At 36.2% G+C, this 27464-nt stretch overlaps 1 protein-coding gene across 1 annotated transcript; it reads left to right on the forward strand.

Moving 5' to 3' along the window:
- Nucleotides 1–15782: 15782 nt before the first annotated feature.
- On the forward strand, nt 15783–21202 carry LOC115418680 (claudin-18-like). Its single transcript, XM_030133223.1, has 5 exons — nt 15783–16002; nt 19448–19612; nt 19694–19832; nt 19907–20020; nt 21061–21202. Exons 1-5 carry the CDS (start codon nt 15783–15785, stop codon nt 21200–21202), a joined length of 780 nt encoding a protein of 259 aa, XP_029989083.1.
- The last annotated feature ends 6262 nt before the right edge of the window (nt 21203–27464 follow it).

Genomic DNA, 27464 nt, shown 5'->3' on the forward strand with positions numbered 1-27464 from the left:
AGAGCCAGTGAACCTCTAAATAGCGCATATCTGATCAGTGAAAATTTAATAATCTGTATTTTGTCTGAATTATTTCAATGTATTCATAAGGTTAATGGTTCAAAGATGATTAAACATATCAGATCAATAGTTTGGTGGCAGTTGAGATCTTTAAGGGTTAATATTTACCAGTGAATCTTTGGTCATAGTGAAGATAAAAGTATAAATCTGACACTAGTCATTAGGTCTTTATGTGTGTTTTGAATTTCAAGAATATTGTTATTTTTGCAAAAGGCTATTTCCTCAGTGTGCATTAATATTGTTCACTTTTCCACTCTATTCTACTATATTCTACTTTTCCACTATGTTTCAGGTGCTTTCAGGGCTTCAGTCGACCATTTTTAACTGGATATGCTCAGTAGGATTGTGGGCCATCGTCAGCTCCATGTCTGTAGCTGCTGGTGTTTGGCCTAAATCACTTTTGTATTTTGAACATTTCCACAGCGGCGCTCAGACGAGGAGCACTGTAGACTTCCTGCCTCCTACATTTGACTATATTCACACTCAATGACAACAAGAACCTCCCTCATTTCATACCCAGTCCTCCGTCTGCGGAACATGCTCCCACCATCCATTGTCACCGCATTAACCGTAGGCTAGCATAAAAGTAATTGGAAATTGATGCGAGCCAAAGCTTCAATTAATGCACCACCAAAGTCCCCGTTCTGTGTAATCGGCAATAATGGTTTCATGTTTGGGAGGGCGTATGGTCACTCGCATTCAGCACTCACCTCCTGACAGAGACTGTTAAACCCTGCTCAAAATCCCCACTCCACAGTAATCTTCATTTCAGTCATTTTCCTTCTTTCTCCATCTCTGATGACAGCTCCAGTGTCTTCGCATTGCTTGCAGTCAGATCGTGCGCCCGAGTGAACAGGAGGTGTAATTGACTACTGACAACTCAGCGACAGGATTCTTAATTATTACTCTAGGGTATGGTGGCTGCCTGGCCTGGGTTCATCTCACTTACTGAGTATGCTAACAGAGTCATTTTCCTCTTCTGTGAATATTGAAATGCAGTTTTGTTCGCTGCATTTCCGCGTCAGACCCCGAGACTTTGAATTTAGGGGATGATTGCAAATTAAATGCATGTACTGTTATTTTAATGCTGCCAAGAATTTACACAAGTGCACTTCAGGCTGTGGAAGTGGGTATCTGGCACCACAGCTGTATCCATTACTGACCCTATCACGGCTGCTCCAACTCTTATATTAAGATATTTTTCTCATTGTTACTTTCTTTAATCTAATACACTTGAATGAACAGCTATTACTGAAAATATATAATTTGTAGACCAAGCAATCTATCTATGCAAAATGAGTGTACTGCACTGGTACCTTTTGTTTCCTCTGCTTTTGTGCGTCAATTCTTCATCTGCCCTTCCAACGATAAGACGTTACACTGACGCTTCTCTTGCTACTAGTACTACATAAGAGCATAATTCCTGTGGTCGTCGCCTGTTTGTGCCTGCACTGGGCCTGCTCAGTGTGATAGAGCAGAGTAAAGAGGGTGAGCATCGCTTTGTGCTGCAGTCTGTATCTTTTGTGCGGGTGGATATGGAAGAGGGCGTGAAACAATTGGACAAAATGGCCCTAATGTGCTTAAAGAATCTTCTGTCTTTAATCAAAGCTCACACACATGCACCACAAAGGCAGACAGAGCAAACCCGATTCTCCGCTGCTTCTGCCGAGTGACTGTTCTTCTGCTTCTCCTCTCTGAGCTCAAAACCAGGATCAGGTTGTCTTTGTGAGTTTTTTTCTCCTTAACTGTCATTCCTGCAGATTCATTGCCTCATCTACCAAAGAAGAAACAATAAGGATTTAGCTTTAAGACCAGACACCAAAGTGTAACTTATTCGTATTGTTAAGACCCAATATCCCACTGTTGGATCATTTCATCTACACAGACATCACATTTGCCACCTTTTTCAAAGAATTATATCCCAACAGGTAGCTGGACTGAAATGGAAATATGGTGATAATTTCAACTAATTCTCAGCTTAGAAACAAGAAGAACTTGGCATAACAGCGAAGCTTTGGATTTTCTGCCTCTACACATGTGCATTGGGTTTTCAAGGAGTATTAGTCAGTGGGAATGGGAATCACGGACTAGTTCCAGCACAGACCTAGTTTTAAATTACCTGATCATTAGAATATTATGGTTAAAGGTTAATCTATTCCTTCATGTTGTTCTGACAGTGTTGTATCACAAAACAGAGATGTCAAATTCCTACCACTGGATAATTTGTACTATTCAGACACCAATAACACTGTGTTGATGCTTTAGGCAAGTCTTTCTCCATTCTATATGGTTCTGCAACAGGAAAAAATAAATAATCTGGGTTGTTTGGCTAGTTCTTAAATGCAAGATCTGATGACAATGTTTTACAAAATGTGTCGGGAGAGCTGTTTTTCTGGTGGAAGATGCGTGCGTGAGGAAGAGGGTTTTGACATAAAAATCACAAAATCCCTTAAAAAAAAACAAAATGGGACATAAAACGATGTATATTTGTCCAAATTTACCATTTTCAGAGTGGAGTTGGAGCTCGTTGTTGATATTTCACATCACGAGTGTGACTTTCAAAAATAGTAGCGCACATGTAGGAAAAGGAAAAAGAATGAAAATGGTGTAACAGAAATATTCATCCTTATTCTACCAGACTTCTTCCAGCAAGCCAGATCATCAGGAATCAATGAGGAAATACAAGGGATCAATATTTGCATTAATACTGATAATATTAATTTCCTAATATTGAATATTGAAAGTGTTTGAACAAAACGCAAGAAAGAAATAAACTTGCTAATTTTTAAGAATTGAATTAAATGTTTTTTCCATCATAACATAGGTTTAGCTTGTTAGCACAGGCTATGTGGACATCTTCGGAATAGCTAGCTACACCAAATATCTAACTTTACTTTCATAACTAATACAACTTTGAGTTTTTTAGTTTTTCAATTAATTGTAAAACTGTCCAACTATGATAGTATCTCTTTTGTGTACAGAATCTGGTCCTCAGCGTTAGCTAATTTTGAAAGTAATAGCTCTGTTTCTCTATGTTAAATTAATTTGGAGAAAATAACATTCTTATAATGCTAGTGATTTTTACATTAGGGCAGTATTAAAAAGAAAAAAAACTTATACTAGAAGACTTTTTTAAATTGTGATTGCTTAATAGCCATGGAAAGTTTCATAATACAAACAAATATAAGGTAGCTAGCTAAGTAGCCAATGGAGCTATGTTTGGAAAAAATATATAAAATAAGGAGTAAAATGAGGAGTATTAAGCAATTTTTGTATGACTAATGTACTTTAGCCAAGTTAATTTAAACTCCCTTGAAGAAGTCATATAAAGTTATCTATTAATACAATACTTTCAACCGTTTCATTTAGCTAATGCTAATTAAGATAGCTTAATTTTAGCAGGAACATAAATTTCAGGAGGTCAAAGTTCACTTGTGTTGGAAATAAAGTTTTTGCAACTGAGAAATTGTTTTACAGGTTTCTAAGTATTTAAAGTGATCCGAACACCATCATTCAGGTGTCATTCATCTTGTTTGTGATCGACGGGCAGAGTTCATGTGGTTTTAGCGATTACGGCATGGCCCGCTGACATCACATTTCTTTATTCCCGGTTCTACCCATCTGGTACAGTTAAGAGATCAAGAGAGTGATCAGAAATGGCAGCTCAACTCATCTGTAATTTGATGATGAAATAAATGGGAATGAAAGGGAAAAATGGAGCATACCTGGGAGCGTAAAAAGCATGATGGTTACTTCATGACCGCTCCTCTTGCCCTTAGTGTAACATTCAGGGGAAGAGTGTCCCTTTGTTATCACCCCCCTCTCCCTGGCAATTATCACAAACTCCACTTCCCCTGCCCTCCGGAGCCCAGAGAACTGAGCGGCCGGAGTGGGAGAATAGCTACATTTATAATTTTTTTCTTCTCTTTCCATAGATTAATTTTCTAGGAAGCCCTGTCACTGCTGTACAGGAAAGCGGAGAGAGAGGAATAGAGTGTAAAAAGAGTGGGGGGTGCAAAGGGGGGGTGGGGAGGTGGAGAGATTGGGGCTACAGTGCACAAGCCTTCTCGCTTTTTCGTTTTCTTTCTTTTTTTTTCTTTTTTTTTTTTTTCTTGACAGATCATTTTCCATGCAGGGGTATCAGGGGGTCTGGCCGATAATTGGCATGCAGATTGCAGCTGATGGCGTCCCGCAACAGAAGAAAAGAACTGGCTAGTTAGAATAATGAGCCAGCCTGGCTGATGGATGGGCGAGGGAGGAGGTCATACAAAATGTTTCAGACACAATTCCTAACCCCCCCCCACACACACACACACATCCTCCTCCCAACCTCTCTGCTACCTGCACCTCCCATTTTTATTTTTCTATTTTTCACAAAGCCCTGATATTTCATTATTTCCTCCTCTCTCTACCCTTCTAGGGCAATGAAAGCGTCCCATCTTCCTCTTTCTTCCCCTCTCCTTTTATTTTTTTTTTCTTCCTTGCCCACATGTTTTCATTGCACAGTGCAGAATTGTCTGTGTATAGGTAGTAGCGCACAGTGACAGTACAGTTTTGGGTACGTAGAGCCTCTAAAATGTCACAACTCATTAGGAGCCTGACACCCTTAAGAGACTCTAGTGTTTTAATTACAGTAAAGGAGTTAATTACCAGCCTCTCAATGGATTTCTTTTTCTCACCCTCTGCTGGCTAAATATAGGGAGTAGGCCTATATGTAATGAACAAAAAGACTCCAACAAGTTCACAAATCTGTGCAATACACTATATCTGTGAAAACATTTAATAGGATTTGGCTCATTTGATAACTAGGACCCTAAATTACTTTCACTTGAACAAAAAAATGTCTATAATGTCAGAAAAAAATACATTTATGATCCATAATGAGTACTTTAATCACAGGTAGATAAATATATGAATAATCTTCAGGGTACAGTTAAGAATCTCCACTATAATCTCTGCAGCGTTTATGTGCTATGATGGCTTCTTTGTCGTTATTTGCCCAAAAAAACAAGCATTTTTGCATGATTTTGGACCTGCTGTATTACAATATTCAAAGGAAAATAAGACATATCTGCAGATTTATGAAGTCAACACATCATTCAAATTTTGGGAATAATTGATGTAATCATGCATCTTATTCTAAGCTTATTTTTAGGAAAGAAACACTGTCTGTTGTGGGTAATATGGGGTCTTTTTTTGGCTCTCTACCTTTTTTTTTTCTGTTTTTTTTTCTGCTTAGGCTCTGTGCAGAAACTGTACTTAAGTCATGTAATGCTGGAGAAAACCCCTCCATTATGTTAATATGTTAATGCATACATGGAGACCAATAATTCAGATTTTATTCTGAAATGTGACTCCTCTCTTAAGGGTAGTCGAGTATATCCCAGGCCCTTCCCTCTAGAAAGCATGTTTTACCTCTCCACCACCCTGAGGGTTGCATTTTAGTGTGAATTCCTCTAATCCCTGCAGCTTTACAGATAATTAACCCAGACTGTCATTTTACCCTGCACATCACCACGCTTTTGATCTACCTTCCAGGTCAGGTAGCTGAGTAAACAGAGGAATTATAATAGCCTGTAAGTGTTATTAAGCACCTTGTTGTGCATGAGAGGATCAAGCACTTGTGCTCATTTTGTTTGTTTTACTGATGCATTTTTGCTTTATTTGTGGATTGATCTTTACCTCTGCCACGGCGCAGCAGCCAAAACTACTCTGTTATGTTATGTATTATAGACTCATAGTCAGGCTGCACATGTGCGCCAAGTACAGCAGAGGCTTTGTATGCAAATTCATTACAGTACATCTTACACTTATTCATATAAAATTCTGACTGCATATCACACACACTTCAAACACTTTTGATAATTGCTGAGAATATAATATACATATAGTAATGAATGATGAACAAACAAAATATTAAATACAGCTGAAAAGATGTAAAACCATGCATTTAAAGCAACACTCCACTGTAATGTTAGAATATTTTTCTAATTTAAGAAGGACAATATTGTTGAATTTCCAGTAATAAAACATGTTATAGGCCGACGATATGGGCACCACTTTGGATGTGGGGAGTTCTTATATTTTAAGTTTTTTACAATTACATTTCATTTTCATTTAAGCTTTATTTAGGACACAAAACTTGGTCCATAGGATAAAATAAAACAAAAGAGAGAGAGAGAGAGAGAGAGAGAGAAAAAAAAACACTTATATGTATTTTTCTATAATGATGTAACTTGTTATGACATGCATCTAGCTCCTCTGCATCACTGGCTGCTTAACATTGAATGCAAACACAACAGTTTATCACACATTAGAATAATAAATATTTGTTTCATTATAGCTGTCTTAGTTACTAAAGGTAGAATAGTAACAAGAGTAAATATTATACAAGCTGGAGCTTTTGATGATATCACAATATCCTCTGCATCAGAAGGACTTTTTTCACTTATTGAGCTGTGCACATTTTTATTCCATGTTCGTTTCAGAAAAATATGTCTCACATTTTAGTTTTTACTCTCAGAGAAATATTTTGGAGCACTCCTAGTTTCTGCTTTCCTTGTATTTGCAGCTTTTTTGCACTGCGAAACCATGAACAGAAAGTCAGAAATATTATTTTGTCCTTTCCAGTTTACCACTTTAGTTATATTACATACACCACCTCTTGTGTAGATGTGGTATGGTATTAAAAACAGCTCCTGCCTGAGGGAGAGCAGGTTTTCTTCAAAAAGCAAGACAAAAAAAAAACAACAACAACAAAACATCGCAGTAGAGGCATGGATTTAATGAGAGTGCACTCAACAGTTTCACTCTGTCATCAACACCACCGATAAATGAAATACATGTAATATTGGGGAGGAATCTAAGTAGGTATAAAGTCGGATGCTGGAAGGAACGCAAATCGTCTTGAGGTTTGATCAAGTTCTGTGACTGCATCAGCTCTCCACAGCAGCTCTGCAAACTTAATCTCACTTGCACCCTCATCAACACAACACAGAAGGGAACAAATTTACTGTTTCATCCTCATTCTTCCAGGCGCGCTAAGGAGCTGTATACAGTACACACCAGATCAAAGCCTTAATTGAAAAATAATTATAGGTACTTAATCATAGAAAGCACTGGGCTAATTGAAGTGAAAACAAGGAGGCAAATGCAGACCCTCAGAATCGTGGCAGAAAGAGGATATTGTAAAAGCTTCTTCTTCAATCCCCATTGTCTTCCAGATTAAATAGGAGAGGGCTATTAGCAGAGTTAATTGGCTCTCTAATTTAGATCTCGCCCCACTGAAAGCATAACGGATGTGAGCCTGTCGACCAATGATGTGTGCACTCTGTCACACTGTCCTGCTGGACTGTGATTGGTTAATTGCTCAGGGATTTTTGAAGTTTTCTCTCATTCTTCAAATCTAACAGATGTGTGTGAAAGGATGTGTGGAGGGGGGGGGGGGCACAGGTAGTGTTTGTTGTTTGCAGGTTTAGAATGGGTAAGATTGAGGGCTTCACCATAAACTGGACCACTCGTGCTTTCTGGCTCACATTAAAGCTGCCAAATGCTATAATACTTTTAATTCAGGCTGATTTTTGTAAAGCGCACCCTTTGAGGTCACTTCTTATGCGCAGAAGGAAATGTGCACTGAAATTCTGATTGTCCTCATCTTGACCTGCACATATTTCTGTAAAAGTTCCCGATGCCCTCAGAGAAATAGCACATTCACTCCAGGCCTTGTTACGTGAAAGGGCCTCTTATCACACTCCCAGCAAGTTTACTCCCTGCTGTGGCCACCGCCTGTGTTGTCCGCACTCACCCTGCCCTCTAGTGTCCACCACATGGCATTGCACTGATTACTGAATAAAGATCCATTTAGACACCCAAAAGCCGAAGAAAGTAAATGGCCCATTTTTCTACCATTTTCAGAGACAGCCTTTCATCATTTCAGCACATCTCTTTCTAGTGTTTTCTTATTGTAGCCTGAGTGGTAATGGAGCCTTTGACTGGAGTTCAAAATAGAAGTTGGTGTGGAGATTTCTTTCAAGCTCTGTCACCCAAACTTTCCATCCATGTCTGGGAAAATGAGAGCAGATTATGCTACATGTTCCGCTGTATGAGACAGTCTTTGTGGGAGTGCATCAGAGAGGACTCACTCTGAACATACTAATCAATACTTTTATACTTAAAAAATATGACATGACATATCGACGCTGAAGAAGAAAACCTCCTATCTGGAAAAATAATGCACTTTTTTAAGAGAAATTCAGCTTTTTTGCGGAATTCTATTCATGAAAAGTAATGTAAGGGTTTCATTATCAAGTTGTAAGAAACCTGAGGATGTTTTTTTGTAGTTTTCTCAGAAAAAAAGTGCATTTTTCAGAATCAGGTTTTGTTTTTCAGCCATTGATATGAAAAGGTATGGTTCATAATGATGGTATTGTAACTAGGGACGTCTGATAATATCGGCCCACCGATATTATCGGCCCGATATTGGCATAAAAATGTAATATCGGTGAATATTGTTATCGTTTTTTTTGCCTATCATTAAAACCAATAAAATGATGCCTTGATTTCGCCGGCATTTACCGACACGTAAATGAAGCATTGTTTGTACCTGAAAGAAATGTGCAGTTTTCAAAACTGTACAGTAGAGTTGCCACACTGTAATAGACTCATGGAGGGAGGGAGAGAAAATAAATAAATATGTCATTTTTTCCACAACTTAAGTTGAGGTATGTATTCTTTGCACAGACAGTGTTTACATTTTGAAAGCCTTGTTGCATTTGAGAATGCATCCAATGGGGCATCACAATAAAATTAGGCATGATGTGTTAATTCCATGACAGGAGATATGTGATGTCACCTAAAATTAGTTTAATATCCCACATATATGGGCAATGGTATTGGTAGAATCGGAAATTAAGCGTTGGACAATACCGGCATATCTGTTTTTGGCAAAAAAAAAAAAAAAAAGCCAATATCGGACATCCCTAATTGTAACCTATGATCGTTCTTTTTTTTTTTTTTTTTTTTTAGTGTGAGAAATACCAAAACTGTAAGACCCCAGTTCATATGTTCATTTTCTTTTTTTTTCTTTTTCTTTTTTTTTTACACTTTTAAATCTATAAAATGAAAAATATGAAAAGGACTCCAATAGATAACATATATATGAATGGTAATGTTGAAGATATCTTGTCACCTTTTCCAATAAAAACAAAATGAAAAAAAAAAAAGAAAAGATATGACTTGTAGTATCACATCTACAAAGGCTTATCAATTGAACAGTACCTTTATCTTCACAAAATATATTAAATGTATTTTCATTCATGGTTTTAGTTTCATTACCTGCAACATTTGTGAGGAATGAAGCAAGCACATTATATGAACCAAATAGTTGAAATATTTTGAAATATGTATGAATAATATTTTGTGGATTAAAGCTAATGTAAAGTTATTTTGGCATAGGTTAACAGTCATGTTTTTATCTTTTATCTGAGGTCGCAACATAACTGTAAGACTAGAATAAGTCAAATTGAGACGAAAAATCTTTATTTGTTCGTATACCGGGTGGGTGAAAAGTGACTAGGCATTAATAATTGGCAAAAAAATCCATATTCTTATTACAATTTAACTGAAACAAATGATACATGTTCTTTATTACATGGGAAAATTAAAGTAAATCTTAATATTTCAACATAAGCACCGGTGGCGTCAACCAGTTTCCTCAAATGGCCAGGGATGGAATAAGCAACCTTCTGAAGGAGCTCATCTGGGATATCATTGAGAACCTCCTGAATCTGTGAATAAGAAATAAGACAATAAGAAAATTAGATACCTCCATTAGTGTTGTCATGTTTTCGTCATGACTTCAGCGATACTAAAAATTCTATTAGCAATTTCTAACGTCTGGTTACTTTTCACCTACCCTGTAGAACGTACATGTAGTTACATGTGACACACACTGAAATAAACCCATCACTATATGAACATGCTGGAACACACCAGACACTGCAAACGAGGAGCAGTGGGTTGTCATGTCAATAACCTGGGGACAAAATTGGGTGTAAATGCCTTGCTCAAGGGCACATCAGCAACAATTTCTCTGCTGGTCTGGGGAATCAAACCGGTGACCCTTCAGTCATATCTCTGAAAGATAAGGTTTTTAGACATCTTTTTAAATTTTGTGATGTTTTCACACTGTTTGATATTTAGTTCCATTCTATCCCACTAAACCACTTCATAACATCAAATTAGACTTAGACTTAGAGACTTAGACTTCCTTTATTGTCATTGCACAAAAAAAAAAAACACAGCAGTGAGATTTTGGCAATGAAATGTCGTTGCTTGGCTTCCGGATTCCACAGAATTAAAATATAGTCTATATAACTTTAAAAACAAGCTAAAAATAAATGAGTGCAATAAATGAGTGCAATAAAGAATAAATAGATAAACAGAATGTAAACAACAGAATAAATAGTGCAAAACAGAATAACCAGTATATAATTTGTGTAAACAGAACAGAAACATTGTAGCAGCTGGGGGGGCTATTGCACAAACAGGAGGTAATTATGGCGCATATTTTTATATTGCACAGGAATGCACATCTTTTTAAGATTTTTCTCATGAAATGTTTCATTTTTAGTCTCTGTCTGTAGTCAGAGAAAAGTTTGAAGCTGTGTAATTTCTATACTGTGGCTATATGGTTTCATCTTTTTTAATTTTTTTATTCTTAGTTTATTTTTTTCAGCCTTGTCCATAGGTATGTGATATATTCAGACACTGTAGCTCAGTCAGATGTTAAAATGGAGTTTTGTGGGTTTGAATGTCCAGACTGTGTTTCCATTCAGAGCATAAGTTGGTAATGATCGTCTCACTTCCAGGTACTTTATTACTAACAGGTCCAAACCTGTCACTAATTGTGCACTCAGTGAAAAGCAGACTTTTCACCCTAAAACAAATATGTTTTCAGTGATGAATGCTTGTGATTGGAGCTACTTCGCAAATACACATTTGCTTTAAGCGCCTTTTCCTTTTCATGTACACATGTATGAGCAGCTCATGGTAAGTCAACAGTGGCTCCTACTGATGCTCGAAAAGTTATTTGCTTAAGGTTCAGCCTGCTGGGGGACAAATGAGTTTGCATAGCAGACAGAAAAAACCATTAGCACAGTTATGCATCTGTTACTTCTGTTCTGTGTGTGTGTGTGTGTGTGTGTGTGTGTGTGTTTCACCAGGTGGGTCATTTGAAGTACTTTCACAATACTTTCATCTGTGATTTACTGCACAGAGTGAGCCGAGAGGCCAAGTCTTTCTTCGTATTTATTTAAGGTGTTTTGTCTACCTCATGGATCTTTCACACAAGTCTGATGAATATTACTTGCACTGAGGGAAACAGTTTGTAAAATAAATGGAGCTGTGGATTCTTTAGGGCACTGTATATTTTCACCAGGTTAAATCAGTGGAGCTGCTGCTGATATAAAACATAAACAGTGGGTCTTTTGCCTCAATACAACAGTTAAAACTATGTTTTACTCAGCTATGTGAACTTTTACAACTGCTCATAAGATAAAGAACTTTTACAACTGCTCATAAGATAAAGAGGCCCAAAAGTGAGTAATTAAGCTGTAAAATGTTTATAAAATGTGAGAAATTTCCAGTTTAGAAACAGTGTGGTGGTGCTTTTATTAAGTTTTACATGGATTAAATGTCCTTAAGAAGTGCTGTTATGTTTTACACACTGTATGATGCCCCAGCCCAGTTTCGACTCACTACTGGTGTCCCACATATTGTTCCAGTGTTTCAGTCTCAGTCCAATTGGTTTCAGTTCAGTACAATCATATCAGTATTTACTTTAGCCTGACTGGCTGTCGGTGCTACAGGCGTACACAGCACCCACCCCAACAACGGTGGCATCCAATATCACTTTGCAAAACTTGGCCAGAGCACAATATTAACCCTTTCATGCATGAATTATGAGAACCTTAGTCAATATTTTTTTCTTGAGTGTTTTTATTCCTCTTTAGGTATGAAAAAAACAATGCAAATGAATTTTTTTTTACAAACTTATTTTTCGTGGAGTTACAAAAATGTCCACTCAGCTGGACACCATGCATTTAATTTTTGAAGCAAAGAAACATGTTTTTAAACCTCATCCTCAGAAAGTGATAAACTGTGTGAAAACTATGAAATAAAAACATTTTTAATACCTCTGATTGCTAAATCACTAATGTTTTCTCACATTTGATCACACTCTAATATTAGTTGTTACTCATTTCATGGAGATAAAATCCTTCTGAGACCCAGGAATTTGACAGTTTTAGCTTTTTTACATTAAAAAATTGTCTTGATTGGAAACTGCATAATGCAACAGTTTCTTCAGATACATTTTCAAAATAATTTTTATTTATTGATTGATTTTTTTTAATGGAATGTCCTTTGTAATGCACAGCATTTTTTAAATTAAATTGTCAAACTTTTGTAAAACTTCACGATGTTGCAAAGACATTTTTGGAATAAACATCTAAGTAAATCTCCTCTTAGTATCAAGTTTAATTTGTTCAACCCTCAAAGACTTACACTATATTTGTTGGGACTTACAGATGAATTCAGCAATTATTATAATATTATCCTCTGCATGTTGCATTTTTTAGTGAAAATCAGGGATTTTCCCATATTTCATTTACTGATCATGTAGATGTTCATAAAAGCTCAGAGTAAATTCAGTGCTTAATTGTGTGTTGATCTGTGGGGATCCGAAGGTTCTAGATGTGGTAGTTTTTATGCTGTTGTGTTTTCATGCATGTTGTACCGCATTTGTCCTGACGTCACCGCCAAAGCATTCTGGGTATAGCAACGTAATTGTAAGGCCATTGTATTCCAAAATTACTAATATCTCCCAAAATATTGGTCCTATCAACTTACCATTTTTGCTAGTCTGTTCAGTGACAAAAAATACATAAGTATGCCAAACTACAGCAGTCAGCTCTTTCCGGATTTTATGTGAATCTCCAGACACACATACATGCAAGCACACATGCACACAGGGGCCGCTTCGCTTTTATGACATAGATTACTTCAGAACAGAGAAAACTGAGGAAAAATTGACTTTTTATGCAAAATGTGTCATTAAATGAACATAAAAACAAGTGGTGCCAGCCGCAACAAACCCCGCCCCTCACACGTATTGTATCTTATTTTGGCATCGATCCAGCTGATGTCATCATGTCTATGCATGTGCTGATGTCAACATATCAATTGCTTCTATATATGTGCCAATTTCGAAATAAATTGAAACTAAATTGATGTTTTTATAGACGTTTGAAATCTGTTCTGGGTCACTGGCAATCTATAAACCCAATTTGGTATGAATTCAACCAATAGTTTTGCTGTTACAGACATGTGAATTTTCGCTCATTATATGTAAATGGGGAGAAAAAAAATATTTAAAAAATTCATAAAACATTTGAACTTTGACCTACTGTTCCCAAAATGTAACTACATCTATTCTGGGTTGCTGGTAATCTATAAATCCAATTTGGTATGAATTCAACCAATAGTTTTGCTGCTGAGTGTTAACAATCAAACACACCAATAAACCAAACCAAAAGCAATACCCCTTGCCTCCCTTTTGGGGGGTGGGGTAATAAACGTCTGCAACCATGTCATTTGTCAAACTACATGGATTTTACTGGTGAATCAATGTTGCAAAAGATGATGGTGTTTCTACATTCATTATAGAGCCTTTGTTTATTTGAAATAGAATAGTGATGATTATAAAAATATATACAGAAACCAACACAAAGTTACACTCAGAACATTGTTAATCACTGGTAATAACAACTCCTCAACTTACTGTCATTGTGTAGTAGTTGGGTGTTAGCGGAGGAATTAATTAAAGGCACTATTAATAAGTAATTTATAATGACTAATAAGAGCCAATTTGCTACTATTGTGTAAACTAATAAGCAACTAGTTACTGGTAAATGTGTATGCGTTGCCTAATAAAATGTTTTCAGCAATGTCTGTGATCAGAAAAGTAAATAAAAGATGGATGACTGGCAGCTAATGTTGGACGTGTAGGCAATAGACTGGTTTTAGCTTTTTCCTCATAAAAACACATTTTCATGGATAAATATCAACAGCAATAGATAAATGTAAAAGCAAGGTCATTTTTAGGAGACTGTGTAGGTGTGGTTTGGTCAGATTTGACTGACAGTATTCAGGAACAAAACCCAGATTCATCTTTTTATTTAACCTTTATTTAACCAGGAAAAATCCCATTGAGATTAAAAACCTCTTTCACAAGGGAGTCCTGGCCTAGATAGGTAGCAACAAATACAACACACAGATGCAAGATTACACCGTTAAAATACATAGAGCAGACACATTTGACAATAAACATTACAAACAGATTAAGAAAAACAAGCGCAAGTTATAGAGTCGGCCTCAAGAGCGCTCAGTTTACACTTAAAAGCGCTCAGTGAGATGAAGTCTTTCTGTAGCTGATTCCATGCACAAGATGCAGAGAAAATAAAAGACAGAACAGAAACAGGAACAGCATTATATGATCATTTGTACAGAGAGAATAAGTATCAGATATTCTTTTCTCAATTATAGTATAAATGTTAACAGGCAAGAGGCCAAGTATTGCCTTATAGGTTGTATATTGCCTTTATGTTGTGAAATTCTGATTGTTTTATGGATGTGTGTGATATCATGTGTTTCCCATTGTTTCAGACGAATGGGAAGAGCACTGGTAACAATATATATGTGTCCAGGTGACATCAAATACACATAACAGTTCAAGATTCAATGGATATCAGTAGAATTTGTGCCATAGATGACTGAGGTTAAATGTTGAATAATGAAAACAGTGTTAGTGCCAATAACAGTTTGATTTAAAGCTGCAGTCACCAACACTTTAGATCAGTGGTTACCAACCTTTTTTGGCTCGTGACCCCATTTTAACATCACAAAGATGAGACTTTTTTGTTTGTTGCTAAAATTCATTTGTTTTTGATCATGTCATAGTAGATGACATTTAGTCTATTTAATGTATATTATTATGTATTATTATGTATTATTATTATTACTGCACAAAGTGAGAATTTTATTTTCCTTGGTCAGGATATGTACAGTCTAGCTTGGATTTACAAGGCTGACAACTAATACTGAACAAACAAGAACTCAAACTATGAATTATGAAAGAGCTGCAGCATCTGAAACTGACCACAATGAACATTTGACAGATAAACAGAACCACAGTGCTTCAGTTTCAGCTTCAGAGTTTGTCATGTCTTTTATGTGTTGGGATTGTCTCTCTCAACTCACCATATATTTTTTATTAATAACTTTTTATTTTTATCTTTATCAATTGCTAGAAATTTCAGGCCACTCCATTTGAATTCCAGGTAACCCACATGGGGTCCCAACCCCAAGGCTGAAAAACACTGCTTTAGATTCAACTAAATCATCTTCTCTGAGTCAATGTTTCGCACACTTCTTGCATTAGAGGAAAATACAGTGATTCATTTCTTGACCAGCGACAGAAATCACACTGAATCACCAGCTGATACCAACTTGCTCCACCCAGCTTCACCTGTACATGACTGGGCTGTGAACAAACACCCAGGGTCATTGGTGAAGTCCTTCCAGACCGTTCAAACACAAAGTCTTGAGTGATACCGTTAGCTTTTCAATCCAGATTTTTTGACTTATTTTCCGGCAGCGTCGTCATGGCAGCCACTCTCTGTCAGGTGATGGGGTTCATCCTCAGTTTGTTGGGGGTGGCGGGAATAATCGCAGCGACGGGGATGGACCAGTGGGCCACAGAGGACCTCTTTGACAACCCTGTGACAGCTGTTTACTCATATTCAGGCCTGTGGAGGTCCTGCGTCCGGCAGAGCTCTGGTTTCACAGAGTGTCGACCATACTTCACCATTCTGGGACTGCCAGGTAGGCTTTGATTTGACATCACTGAACAGGCCTGAAGCCTACGCAGAAGACATATTTTGTCCCAAATATTGAAAAAAATACATGTAAATAGTCTAATACTTATCTGTGTTTGCTCAGAACTAAAAGAGGGAACTTTATAAATCTGTCCTTGTTCAGAATAATGAGAAATTAATGAGGTCAGGCCACACCCTCTGGTGTGAAGGAGTGGAAATCGCCACAGTTTCCCGAAACCGGGACAAAGACTCATGAAAATTTTAGGTAAACACCTGATAAGGCCTGTTCCCTGTTGAAACATACATAATGATAAGCAGACGCTGAAATGCTGCCATTTCACGACTCCATGACTTTGGCGGTAACTTTGGTTTGAGCACGACTTGTAAAATGGCGGCATCGATGCTTCAGTTAATAGGATTGATGCTGTCAGCGTTGGGGCAGTTTTTAATCTCAGCGGCGACAGCAATGGACATGTGGAGCTTACAAGACCGATCTATGACAGTTGTTACAAATGTTTACACCTATTCTGGTTTGTGGAACTCGTGTGTGGGGACGTCATACGGTACGACACAGTGCAGGCCGTATTTTACCATACTGGGACTGCCAGGTAAGAGAATTACAGCCAGAGATAAAAGACATTTATCACAGATTTGTCCTCACTTTGGATTAGGGGAACATTTTCCAACAGACCTGGAAGGACTTTAGAATATTTGGGAGGTTTTAGGGCTGATTTTTTTTCACCCCCCTTGCATTAAATTGCAGTCGACAGCAGAAAAGATGGTGTCTCTCCGGAATCAAATGGAAATTTGATGAAACATCCGAAGCTTAGCTGAGCAAGCACAAGCTTTACCAGAGTGTTACACAATGTAAAGCACATTTCCACACTCTACTTAACAGCTGAAAGCAGTGAAGAGCATATTATATACAAGGTTTTAAAGGCTTAAGTCTAGAATAATACAGGTACAATATCTCAGGCCATTGGTCAGTATTTTTTATCACATGGTGTTTTTTAAAAACATAACTTTCTTACCTCGCTTTCTTTCATTGTGGCTTTAATTTTGCTCCCTGCAGCTCTCTAAGCCTTTTAAATCACATTATAGAGGAAGACAGAACTGAAACAAAATGGGTTTAGACAAGATCTTAAGATGGTTAACAATCTAATTATCATTTCTGCTTTTTAACCAGATATAATTTGTGAATATCCGAGTTCAAAAGTTAAGGAGAATCTTTTTACATCTTCAGAAAATAGCTCAAGTGGATTTCTGAAATAACTGCTCACCTTCCATTGTTAATTATTTCTAAACTCAAGACAAATTTTCAGTTCTTTGTGGAAAAACAGAGGCCGCTGCCGCCTGAGGATGCCGGATTTGGATCTTTTGTTCATTCCTGGTTGATCTTTTCTTATAAGGTGATAAATGTTGACTATAGTACAGTGTCAGTGGTGAAAACAGTGCTTTGGTAAATGTAGTAAAACGTTCTTTATACAAGATGCCAAAACAGGAAATTTTATTATGGATTTTAATGTACTGGTTATATTTGTGCATTGATATTTTTATTTTATTTTACTGCTTTGGCTGATCCTAGTGGCGTTAATTTAAGGTAGTGTGTCTACAGAAACTTTGTGTTTTTAGTATCTATTCTGTAATTTAGACAGATCAGACACTTTTTTTCAAACTGAAAAATGAAACACTGGAAAGATTACTGATGTTCAATACATTATCATTACAGTATATGTGTTAATAATATTCAACAGAGTATCTGTGGAGTATAATAATTTATTTTAATGTTGAATTTCAGTTAAAAAGCCTCTAAACTGTTAGAAATGCTCTGTAAACTCTCTATAGATGGACAAGGGAGGTAAAACCTTATTCCAGATGTAAAAAAATATGCAATTATGTAGTGTATATTTATGGATTGTGGTGTTTTGTGCACTTATGTGTACTGTGAAAAGCATTTTACTGTTGTAGCTTGACCTGGTGGAGTTAAATTCGAACTAAAACAGTCAGTCTACAATGACTTTGTAATATTTTAAGAGCATGTGTTCAATATTTAGTGTGAAATGTAAATGGATAAGATCAATTTTAACCAAACAATGATAAAAAATAAGGATGATTCCATGGATGACTCATCTACTTTCACAATGAAACAGTGAAAAAGTGAATAATAACAGTATATACAGTGATTTTTCAACTGTCAAATCTCAGATAAGTTTTTGACATGTTAGAAACTCTGTAAATTCTCTATAGGTGAAAAATCTGAATCCATAAATAAAGTGCTTTAGCAAAAACATTAGTCTGGATGTAAATATGTGTAATTCCAATATGTGATGGTAGTATTTTGTGTATTTATGTGTACTCTAAAAAGCATTTTACTGCTGCTACTCCTGGTTGTGATGGAGCAGATTTAGTACTTTAGTTACATCAGGGATGTATTGATAAAAAAAACGCTATAGACAAATATTAGTTTTTAAAGTAACTAATGCTGGAAACGACATTATTTTCTGCTTATTTGTCTTATTTTATTGTTATATGTCTGCCCTTTTTTGACAAAGAAATCTTCATTTTTATATGGATATAATTCAACCCTTAAACCAGTTGTTCCCAACCTTTTTTGGCCCATGACTCCATTTTAATATCACAAATTTCTGGCGACCCCAGATGTTTAAAACAGAGACTTTTTTTTTTTTTTTGCTAAAATTAATTTGTTTTTGATCATGTAATGATTTGCTATACCATGATGCAAATAAATGTTAATTTTAGACGACATTTAGGCTATATAATGTATATTATTATGGACGGAGGTGTAGATTACTGCACAAACTGAGAATTTTATTTTCCTTGGTCAGGATATGTACAGCCAGTCCAGCTTGGATTTACAAGGCTGACAATTAATACTGAACAAACGAGAACTCAAACTATGAATTATGAAAGAGCTGCAGCATCTGAAACCGACCACAATGAACATTTGACAGATAAACAGTACCACAGTGCTTCAGTTTCAGCTTCACAGTTTGTCATGTCTTTTATGTATTGTGATTGTCTCTCTCAACTCATTGTATATTTTTTATTAGTAAGTTTTATTTTCATTCTTATCAATTACTAGAAATTTCAGGTGACCCCATTTGAATTCCAGGCAACCCCAAGGTTGAAAAACACTGCCTTAAACACATTATCTTTAGATGAACACAGACGCTAACATTCAAATTCATTAAAAAAACTTAAATAAAACATATAATGTCTGCCTCTGTTATCTCATATACTGATATCAGGAAATATCAGCCAATATATTATACATCAGTACATCATAGTTTCATCATATTCTCTTTGTTTTTCGTGTTTAGTGTCTTGAACAGATGTGGGATAAAAACACAACACCATCAGTCATAGGTGTGGGTGTAAATGGGCATAAAATCCTCCAGGTTGATGAGTTCTCTCTTCTCTTTGACATCCAGCTCTGCTCCAAGCTGTCCGGGCCTTGATGATCGTTGGGATTGTTCTGGGAGCCATCGGCTGTCTGATCGCCATATTTGCCCTGAAGTGCCTGAAAATGGGAAACATGGAGGACAACATCAAAGCTACGATGACTCTGACTGCTGGCATCATGTTTCTTCTTGCAGGTGCAGTGATGCTTTGTTGACAATTTATAGTTTTCTTTGCCGTTAGTAAGGCATTTCTCAAGTTTATTCCTTTAATTTCAGGTGTCTGTGGTATTGCCGGGGTGTCGGCCTTTGCTAATCTGATTGTGCAGAGTTTCCGCTTCACTACATATGCTGATGGTGGATTCAGTATGTATGGAGGAGCCGGTGTTGGTGGACTCACCGGAGCTCTCACTCCGAGGTGAACATGCATACAGTGATGTTTTACAGTAATTCTGCCGACCCCGTGCTGTAATCGTCCTTGTCTTTCCTCAGATACACCTTTGGCCCTGCTCTTTTTGTTGGATGGATCGGTGCAGCCATCTTGGTGGTGGGAGGGGTCATGATGTGTCTGGCCTGCCGTGGAATGTCTCCTGACAGAAAGCAGAGGTATGGATCCAACTAATTCTGTAAAGCCCTGTGAGGCAGCCTTGTTGTGATATAAGGCTCTACAAATAAAATTGAACTGAACTGAATTGAATCGAATTTAATTGGTCTCATTAGTGGAGGAAAAAAACAGCTAGTAATTGACCTTTAACTCTTTATACTCATTGAAATACTCTGAAATTCAACATTTCAACCTCAGTGTGTTATTGGACATCATCTACCTCCTTGTTGGTTGCCATGACAACAGTCTCCCTCCTCTTGCCATAAAGCAGCACTTGCTAAAAAGTAAACACATGCAATAATACAACTTTTATAGGGTCATACCCTCACAAAAATCACTCATATTCACTATTTACCGCTTCAAAATTCCCATAAAATCTCTCTGAACCTCACTTAGGCACTGGATTGGCCCCATATTTAATGTTTGAAATGACCAAACATAGTCACTTGCACAATCCAGGGTTAACAGGAGCAGAACTTCTCTTTTACAGCAAAAAAGTAACACATGAAAGCTGCTAAACGGAGCAATGACCCACTTTCTACTAATCACTCATTTCCTGCCAATGACCAGTGTAGATTGTATGTTGAAAAGCAATGATAGACAGAAATCTTTGATGAACAACAATATAATAACCCTCTGATATATTTTGTTATGGTATGGGGCTTTAAAACCTTTCACTCTCTTTAAATTATCAGGGCACATACTCAGCAAAATGTAAATGCAAGTATTGTGTATGTTTTTCCCTGCATGTATAATGCAGACTTGCAAATGCTTATAATGCTGCTGGCAAAGCAGGTTCTTATTCTTCTCGCTGTCATATTTGTCCTTCTTTTTCTCGTAATATATTTTAAAGCACATTCATGTGTTTTTATAACTACTTTAATCACAAAAGTTGTGGAATGTGCACTGAATAAAAAGGCGGGTAGAGGTGGTGTTGAGGCTTAGTGTTATAATTCATGTCAAGCCCTAAAATTCAGATGAGTATCTTTGTATTTATTTTCCTCCTCCTCCTCCTCCTCCTCCTCCCCCTCCTCCTTCTCAGGTATGATGGGATGGCCTACAAAGCTGCCTCTCAACACACTTTCTACAAGCCTGAAACCAGACCCCGACCGGCCTACAACGACTCGTACAAGGCCCACAGTGTGGACGGGAGACAGTCCAACCAGAGATTTGATTATGTCTAGAACTCTTTTTGTTCTATATATGCGTCTTTTTTTTTTTTTGGAGCTCTTTCATGATCCATGAGTTATTCTTTTTGTTTAGCATTCATGGGAGGAGTGTTTTTTATTGTTCTGTACATTCATTTGCCATTTAAAGAAGCAGGTTTGTATGATTTAGGGGGATCTAGTTGCAGAAATCTAATTATGTTTCATTAGTCTGTAACTGAAAATAACAGTAGTTTTGTTTTTGTAACTGTATCCCCTCCATGCATTCTGCCATTTTTCTACAGTGTCCCAGAAAGGACAAACTAAGCATTAGTTTGAGAAGGGGTCTGTCTGATTTTAACATCACACTGTTGTTTCTCCTAATCACAGGTATTCAGTTGACTCTGACCACTAGATGCCACTAAATCCATTACTATTTACTTTTAAATTCTGTTTTGTTTTTTTTTTTACTTTTTAATAACACATTTTCTTTCATTTCTAACTTGCCAATGCTGCTTTGTGATTCTATTTTTGTGTCATTTTGTCTGTAAAATAAATAAAACACCACAACATGCACCGGTACTGAAAAACTAAAATGACAGGAATAATCATGTGTATATTTTGAGGGATTAAAAGTATACAATTAGAAAAATAAATATTTCCGATTTGATATTGTAAAATTAGTAATGTGACGTTTTCAGATCAACACAAATGAGAAGTTTTATTGTTGACAAAATGTTTGAGAAAATTACATATGCAAGTGTGTATTCCAAATAAATCCAAAAACCTCCATATTGATTGGGATGTTGTTGTTTATCCTATTAGTGTTATCAATAGGAACTGCAGTGGTCATCAGTTCAACCACGCTTGTTACCTGTTATCTGCAGCCCTCCAGCACCACACGATAAATACAATCATTGGCACATTGTTTCAGGGTAATTAAATAAAACGAATAGTTCATCTTTGATATAAGCCTTTTTCACGGGTCCATACGCTGTATCTGGACTGGTCTGTGATACAACGGTGACAGAGCCTCTGTTAGTTGTCTACTGGGACTTGGCTTGATTTCCCAGGACAGAGAACAAGGAGGGAAGGATTTTAGCTGATTTACACAGAATCATATAATGCAATTAATGAAATTAATAAGTGGGTAGTTATATTAATTTAATCACAAAAATAATTCGTCATAATTGTTTCATTAAAGGTCATGACTCTGTATTAAGAAAATGTTAAAGACTTAGATTATGATTTTAAGAGTGAACACAATCCCAGCTGCTTCATGAGTATGATGATGGTAATGTTACATTTCTACATCTAAACATAGGTATTATTGCTGCACATTGTTGAAAAAGACTTGACTCCACATATTTCCAGCTGCAGGTTTTTTACATAGGTTAGTGTGAACACTGTCAACTTATTCTTTCTCCTTGAATCATGTAGATCCAGGTGGTGCAGTGTCATCCCTGGAACTCTGGCTCCATCTAGTGGCAGTAAAATACATCACTGCTCTGTCAACGGAGTGGGCTTTAAGTTTAGTTTAGTTTAGTTCAGATTATTGTTCATTTGTCTGGGACAATGTACAGATACGTTAACCCATAAAGACCCAAATATCCACCGGCGACCAAAACCATGTACTGATCTAAACCATTTAATACCTGTTGATCCACTAATCCTATCGATACATGTAAATAATTGGTATAAAATACAGTTATTCATGTTTTCATGCTCATCAGATATGACCCATTTGGACGTTCAGAGGCTCGGTAGTTACACCGTCATCTTCTACAACATTGATTCACCAGTAAAGCCCATGGAGTTGGATCAATGACAGTGGATTGAGACACTGGGTTAATGTTCAATTAATGATAAATTTTACTGAAAAAGTCACTTTTTCTGCAGTTTCCTCTGTTTCTGATATAAAAACCCTCAACTTTTATCTGGGTTTTTATGAATATTTTAATGATCAGTAAATTAAATATAGGAAAATACCTGATATTCACTGAAAAAATGCAAAACACAAAGGATAATATTTTAATAAATGGTGATAAATCACTTAAGGAAGGTTAGACATGGAGAAAATTTCATTTGGGAACTGACATAAAAGTCGCACTGGGTCTTTATGGGTTAATCTCAAAGAGAAGAGATGCTTTGCACCAGAGTTAGTTACAAACTACTGTCCATCTGCTGTCCCTGGGCAGGTGTGCACACAATATAGAACATTTACATTAATTCATTATCCAGTGGTTTTGTCATTACTGAATATGTCAGATGTGCAACTACATTTTTACTAAAAAACAACCAAAAAACAAAACAGCTGGTCAGATACATGCATAAAAAGAAACCACAGGGCTACATGTGGAGGCTCAACATGTTGCATCAAGTTTAGCTGCATGACACCACTAACCAGATACACATAACATAATGTGCTTTGCACTTTTAATACCCCTCTGCAAAATATAGTGTAAGATTCTGTTGAAAGTTACTGCCCTATAATTTAGATTAGATTGTCTTTGTGTAAAACTTATTACATACTGTACATATTTATATCTGAAAGTACTCAGATATTATAACTGCACAAGGTACGAGGCCATTTGACCTTGAAAAAGTAGGTCAAGGTCAACTATATTCAATAGGCTTCTGCTCTATGCCAAGATGCATCCACAGTATAAATTTGATGCAGATATCTCAATGCATTCTTCAGATAATGTGATTATGTCATTGAATGGACAGACAGACAGACAGACAGACAGACGGATGACAAAATGATTACAATACCCCTCTGCCAAAGGGTAAAAACTGTCCCACTTTTAAACATTATATCATAAATATGTTTGTCAATGCAATGACAACATCACAGTGAACATAACCATCAGAGAGCGAGTGGAGCTACTGGTCCTTCATATTTAGTCCCATCATTGTTTAATTGTTTGTCATCATATCCACGTTTAGTGTGTTGAACAAATGTAGAGGATTAAGCACCACGATCCACCCTAAATGTCATTAAATGCAGTCATTACGAGGAGTTGACCAGTTTTTACTTTACTTTGACTTTCAGTTCCACTTCAGGTTGGATGAGTGCAGCTGTCCTGGTCCTTGGAGGTGTGATGATGTATCTTACCTGCTGTGGAATGTCTCCAGACAGGGAGCAGAGCTGTTTTCATTAGTGAGGGAAGAAATAACCTTTGAACTTTAACAGGACCAGAACATCTGCTACTGTACAAAACGTAATAAAGATAAAAGATGCTAAACACTTTAGATTGTAGTCAGAAAAGAGTATGTAGTTGTACTTTTAACAAGTTGTAGAGTGATAGACATGAATTTGTCATGTTTACCCCCCTTTACGGTGCCTCAGATGTAGTATATAAACGAAACCTTCCTTCCATGAACACAACAAACAAGTTTCCATGTGCAATGTTTGTTTTTTGTTGTTATTATAGTTCATATTGTATCATATTATAATAATATTTAATAGTATATTTATTTATCTCTACGTTTATGTTATTACTGTCCTATATGTACAGTGCTGTGTTGCTGCTTGAACCTTAATTTTCCTGATGGACCCTGCCAAGGGTTAATACATTTCTGTCTAATCTAATCTAAAAGTGGTATTACACTTGTTGAAATTCGCATTGTATGATAACTGTTGAAAATCTCTAATTACTATGGTGTGAAACAAACAACGACTTGGTAACTTTTTTATTCACACACACACACACACACACACACACACACACATATATATATATATATATATATATATATGTATATATATATATATATATATATATATATAGTAACAAGGGTACTGTGAAATGTACAGTAACTTTCCGGCAGCAATTAGCAAGTAAGTTGCTGTTTTACATTCTACAGCATACTTACTGTTTATTAAATTACAGTACCTGTAAAATACTGTAATTGTCATTACAGTACCAATCACCAATCAGTAATATGGTGATGTATTTTGTATAGTGTAGTGGACTACTGTGAAATGGGAATTTGGGGTATTTTATTGAATACTCCAAAACAAAAACAAGCACTCAACTTTTTGTTTTAAAATGATGAAGCGAAAAAAGACATGTAGATATGTGATATGAGCATAAATTTTAGCCTTACATTTCTCATGGAACCAATAAAAGCCGTTCTTGCTTTTCTATCTTTTGCATGGTGAGTAAAAATAAAGAACTGCTGTTTGAGGTGATAGTTTGGATTTTTTGAAGTAATACAGTTGAGAAAATGTTATGGCAAAGGAATGGGCTGTCTGATGGTGATGTAAAAAATGGGAATATCCTTTATTTAGTGCACTCTTGAACCAATATTGATTTATTTAGGTGGGCTTTGTTTTAGGTGGTTAAAATTCGCTTTGAGCTGAAAAGAAAGGTTGAAAATACAGCTGAAAAAGTAGAAAGTGTGGCTTGTTGAAGATTTCTACAATTTTACAATTTCATTTAGCAGACGCTTTTGTCCAAAGTGACGTACAACATCAGCAAGAACTTAGACTTGAGGGAAAAACCCTTAGTAAGTGCAAAAAGTGCATCAAGTTTGATTGGCCGCAGGCAGAAGAAGTGCTGATTTCTCCATAAGAAACCATTAAAAATTTTTGGCAGAAAAAGCTGAATATTTAAAAAAAGAAAAGAAAAATATAAATACAAGCACTAATGTCCTGAAGAAGCTGAACATTTTAAAGTTTGAACGGTGAAAATCTGTGAAAATTGGATACATTTTGAGTAGTATTTTACTTGTGGAATAGGTGGTCACATAACAAATACTTGGTCCCATCCCTAGTGAAGAATATTAAGAACAAATACATGCTTACCTCTGGAGAAATTCCAGTGATGTGGCTGCCTCCTCTGGATATTCAGTGTTGAACACATAGTATGACCCAAAGAGGGCAGCTAAAAAAAAAATCCTGCTCAACATTACTGTATTTTGATTTACAGTAAAATATATTTTACTGTAGAATTCACCCGCCAATTAATTTTGCCCATGATGCTTTGCAGATCTACAGCAACATAAGTCTCCATACATAGGAGACATAATACATATGATTCTAACATGTATTTCTTTATATTTCTTCTTTATAGTTCTTCAGCAGTGGAGGACACACATTGAAATGTGTTCCCGACAAAATGGCAGTCATATAGAGCATATTATATAAATAAAAATGGTTTATGTCAAGAAACATTTATTTTTCCTATGTATTGAGACTTATGGGACACCCTGTACATATATATATATATATATATATATATATATATATATATATATATATATATATATATATATATATATATATATATATATATATATATATATATATATATATATATATATATATATGTGTGTGTGTGTGTGTGTGTGTGTGTGTGAGTGTGTGTGTGTGTGTGTGTGTGTGTTGTATGTATCCATGTATGTATAAATAATCAATATAATGATTGGGCCACTTTCTTTCCTTTACAATCTTTATTGTTGCATATTCCATTCCACTGATATTTTAAAAAGAATAGTGATAATGATAACAGTGAAGGACTGAGATGACATACAGAAACTGAAAAACACAGATTATGTCACTTTAACATGAAACTGTTTACCTTTTTGCCCTGTATGGATGCATGCGATATGTTTTCATTAAGACCCTGCAGATGACTAACTGAGGGATTCTGAAACATTTACCAATAAAATTTTCAAGATAATAGCACAAAATATTTATTGTGCATTTACCAAACGTCTGTCTCCTAAAAAGGCTGAACATTAAATTGAAAATAATAGATTATGTGGATGAAACAGTAAAGAGCACTTGTTTTTATTCATGTGTGAACAGCAGAAGTGAACAGGATTCACAAACATCAGGAGGGGAACTTGACACATCCCTAATTTCCAGATTAATATAGTTTGGTATTTCAACTCACTTCCCTCCTCATACTTTTTAGGGAAACACTTATCTGTGGATTTTCAAACCAAAACTCCTCTTGTTCCCTTTAAAGCCCAGTCCGATTAAAAAACAAACAAATAAACAAAAACACCCTAACATTAGACAGAAATGCATCCATATCTTGCTTTAATTCATTCCTGCTGACCTCCAGTTGTTGACCTCATAGACTGGTACATTTATTTAAAATGTGGCCGTACTTCAACTCACATATTTAAAATGAAAGAGTGCACTGGAAGACAGCATATGTTCTGCATTTTAATAGCCTTAATGCTGATGAAGATAGGAGATAAGATGAATGAAACACAGCAGAAACTGAGCCTGAACAGACTCTGAGCAGGTGATAGATCAGGGAAATTAAAAGATTAAAACTGA

The sequence above is a fragment of the Sphaeramia orbicularis genome, chromosome 4 (genome assembly GCF_902148855.1).
Source record: "Sphaeramia orbicularis chromosome 4, fSphaOr1.1, whole genome shotgun sequence".
NCBI classification, from domain to species: domain Eukaryota; kingdom Metazoa; phylum Chordata; class Actinopteri; order Kurtiformes; family Apogonidae; genus Sphaeramia; species Sphaeramia orbicularis.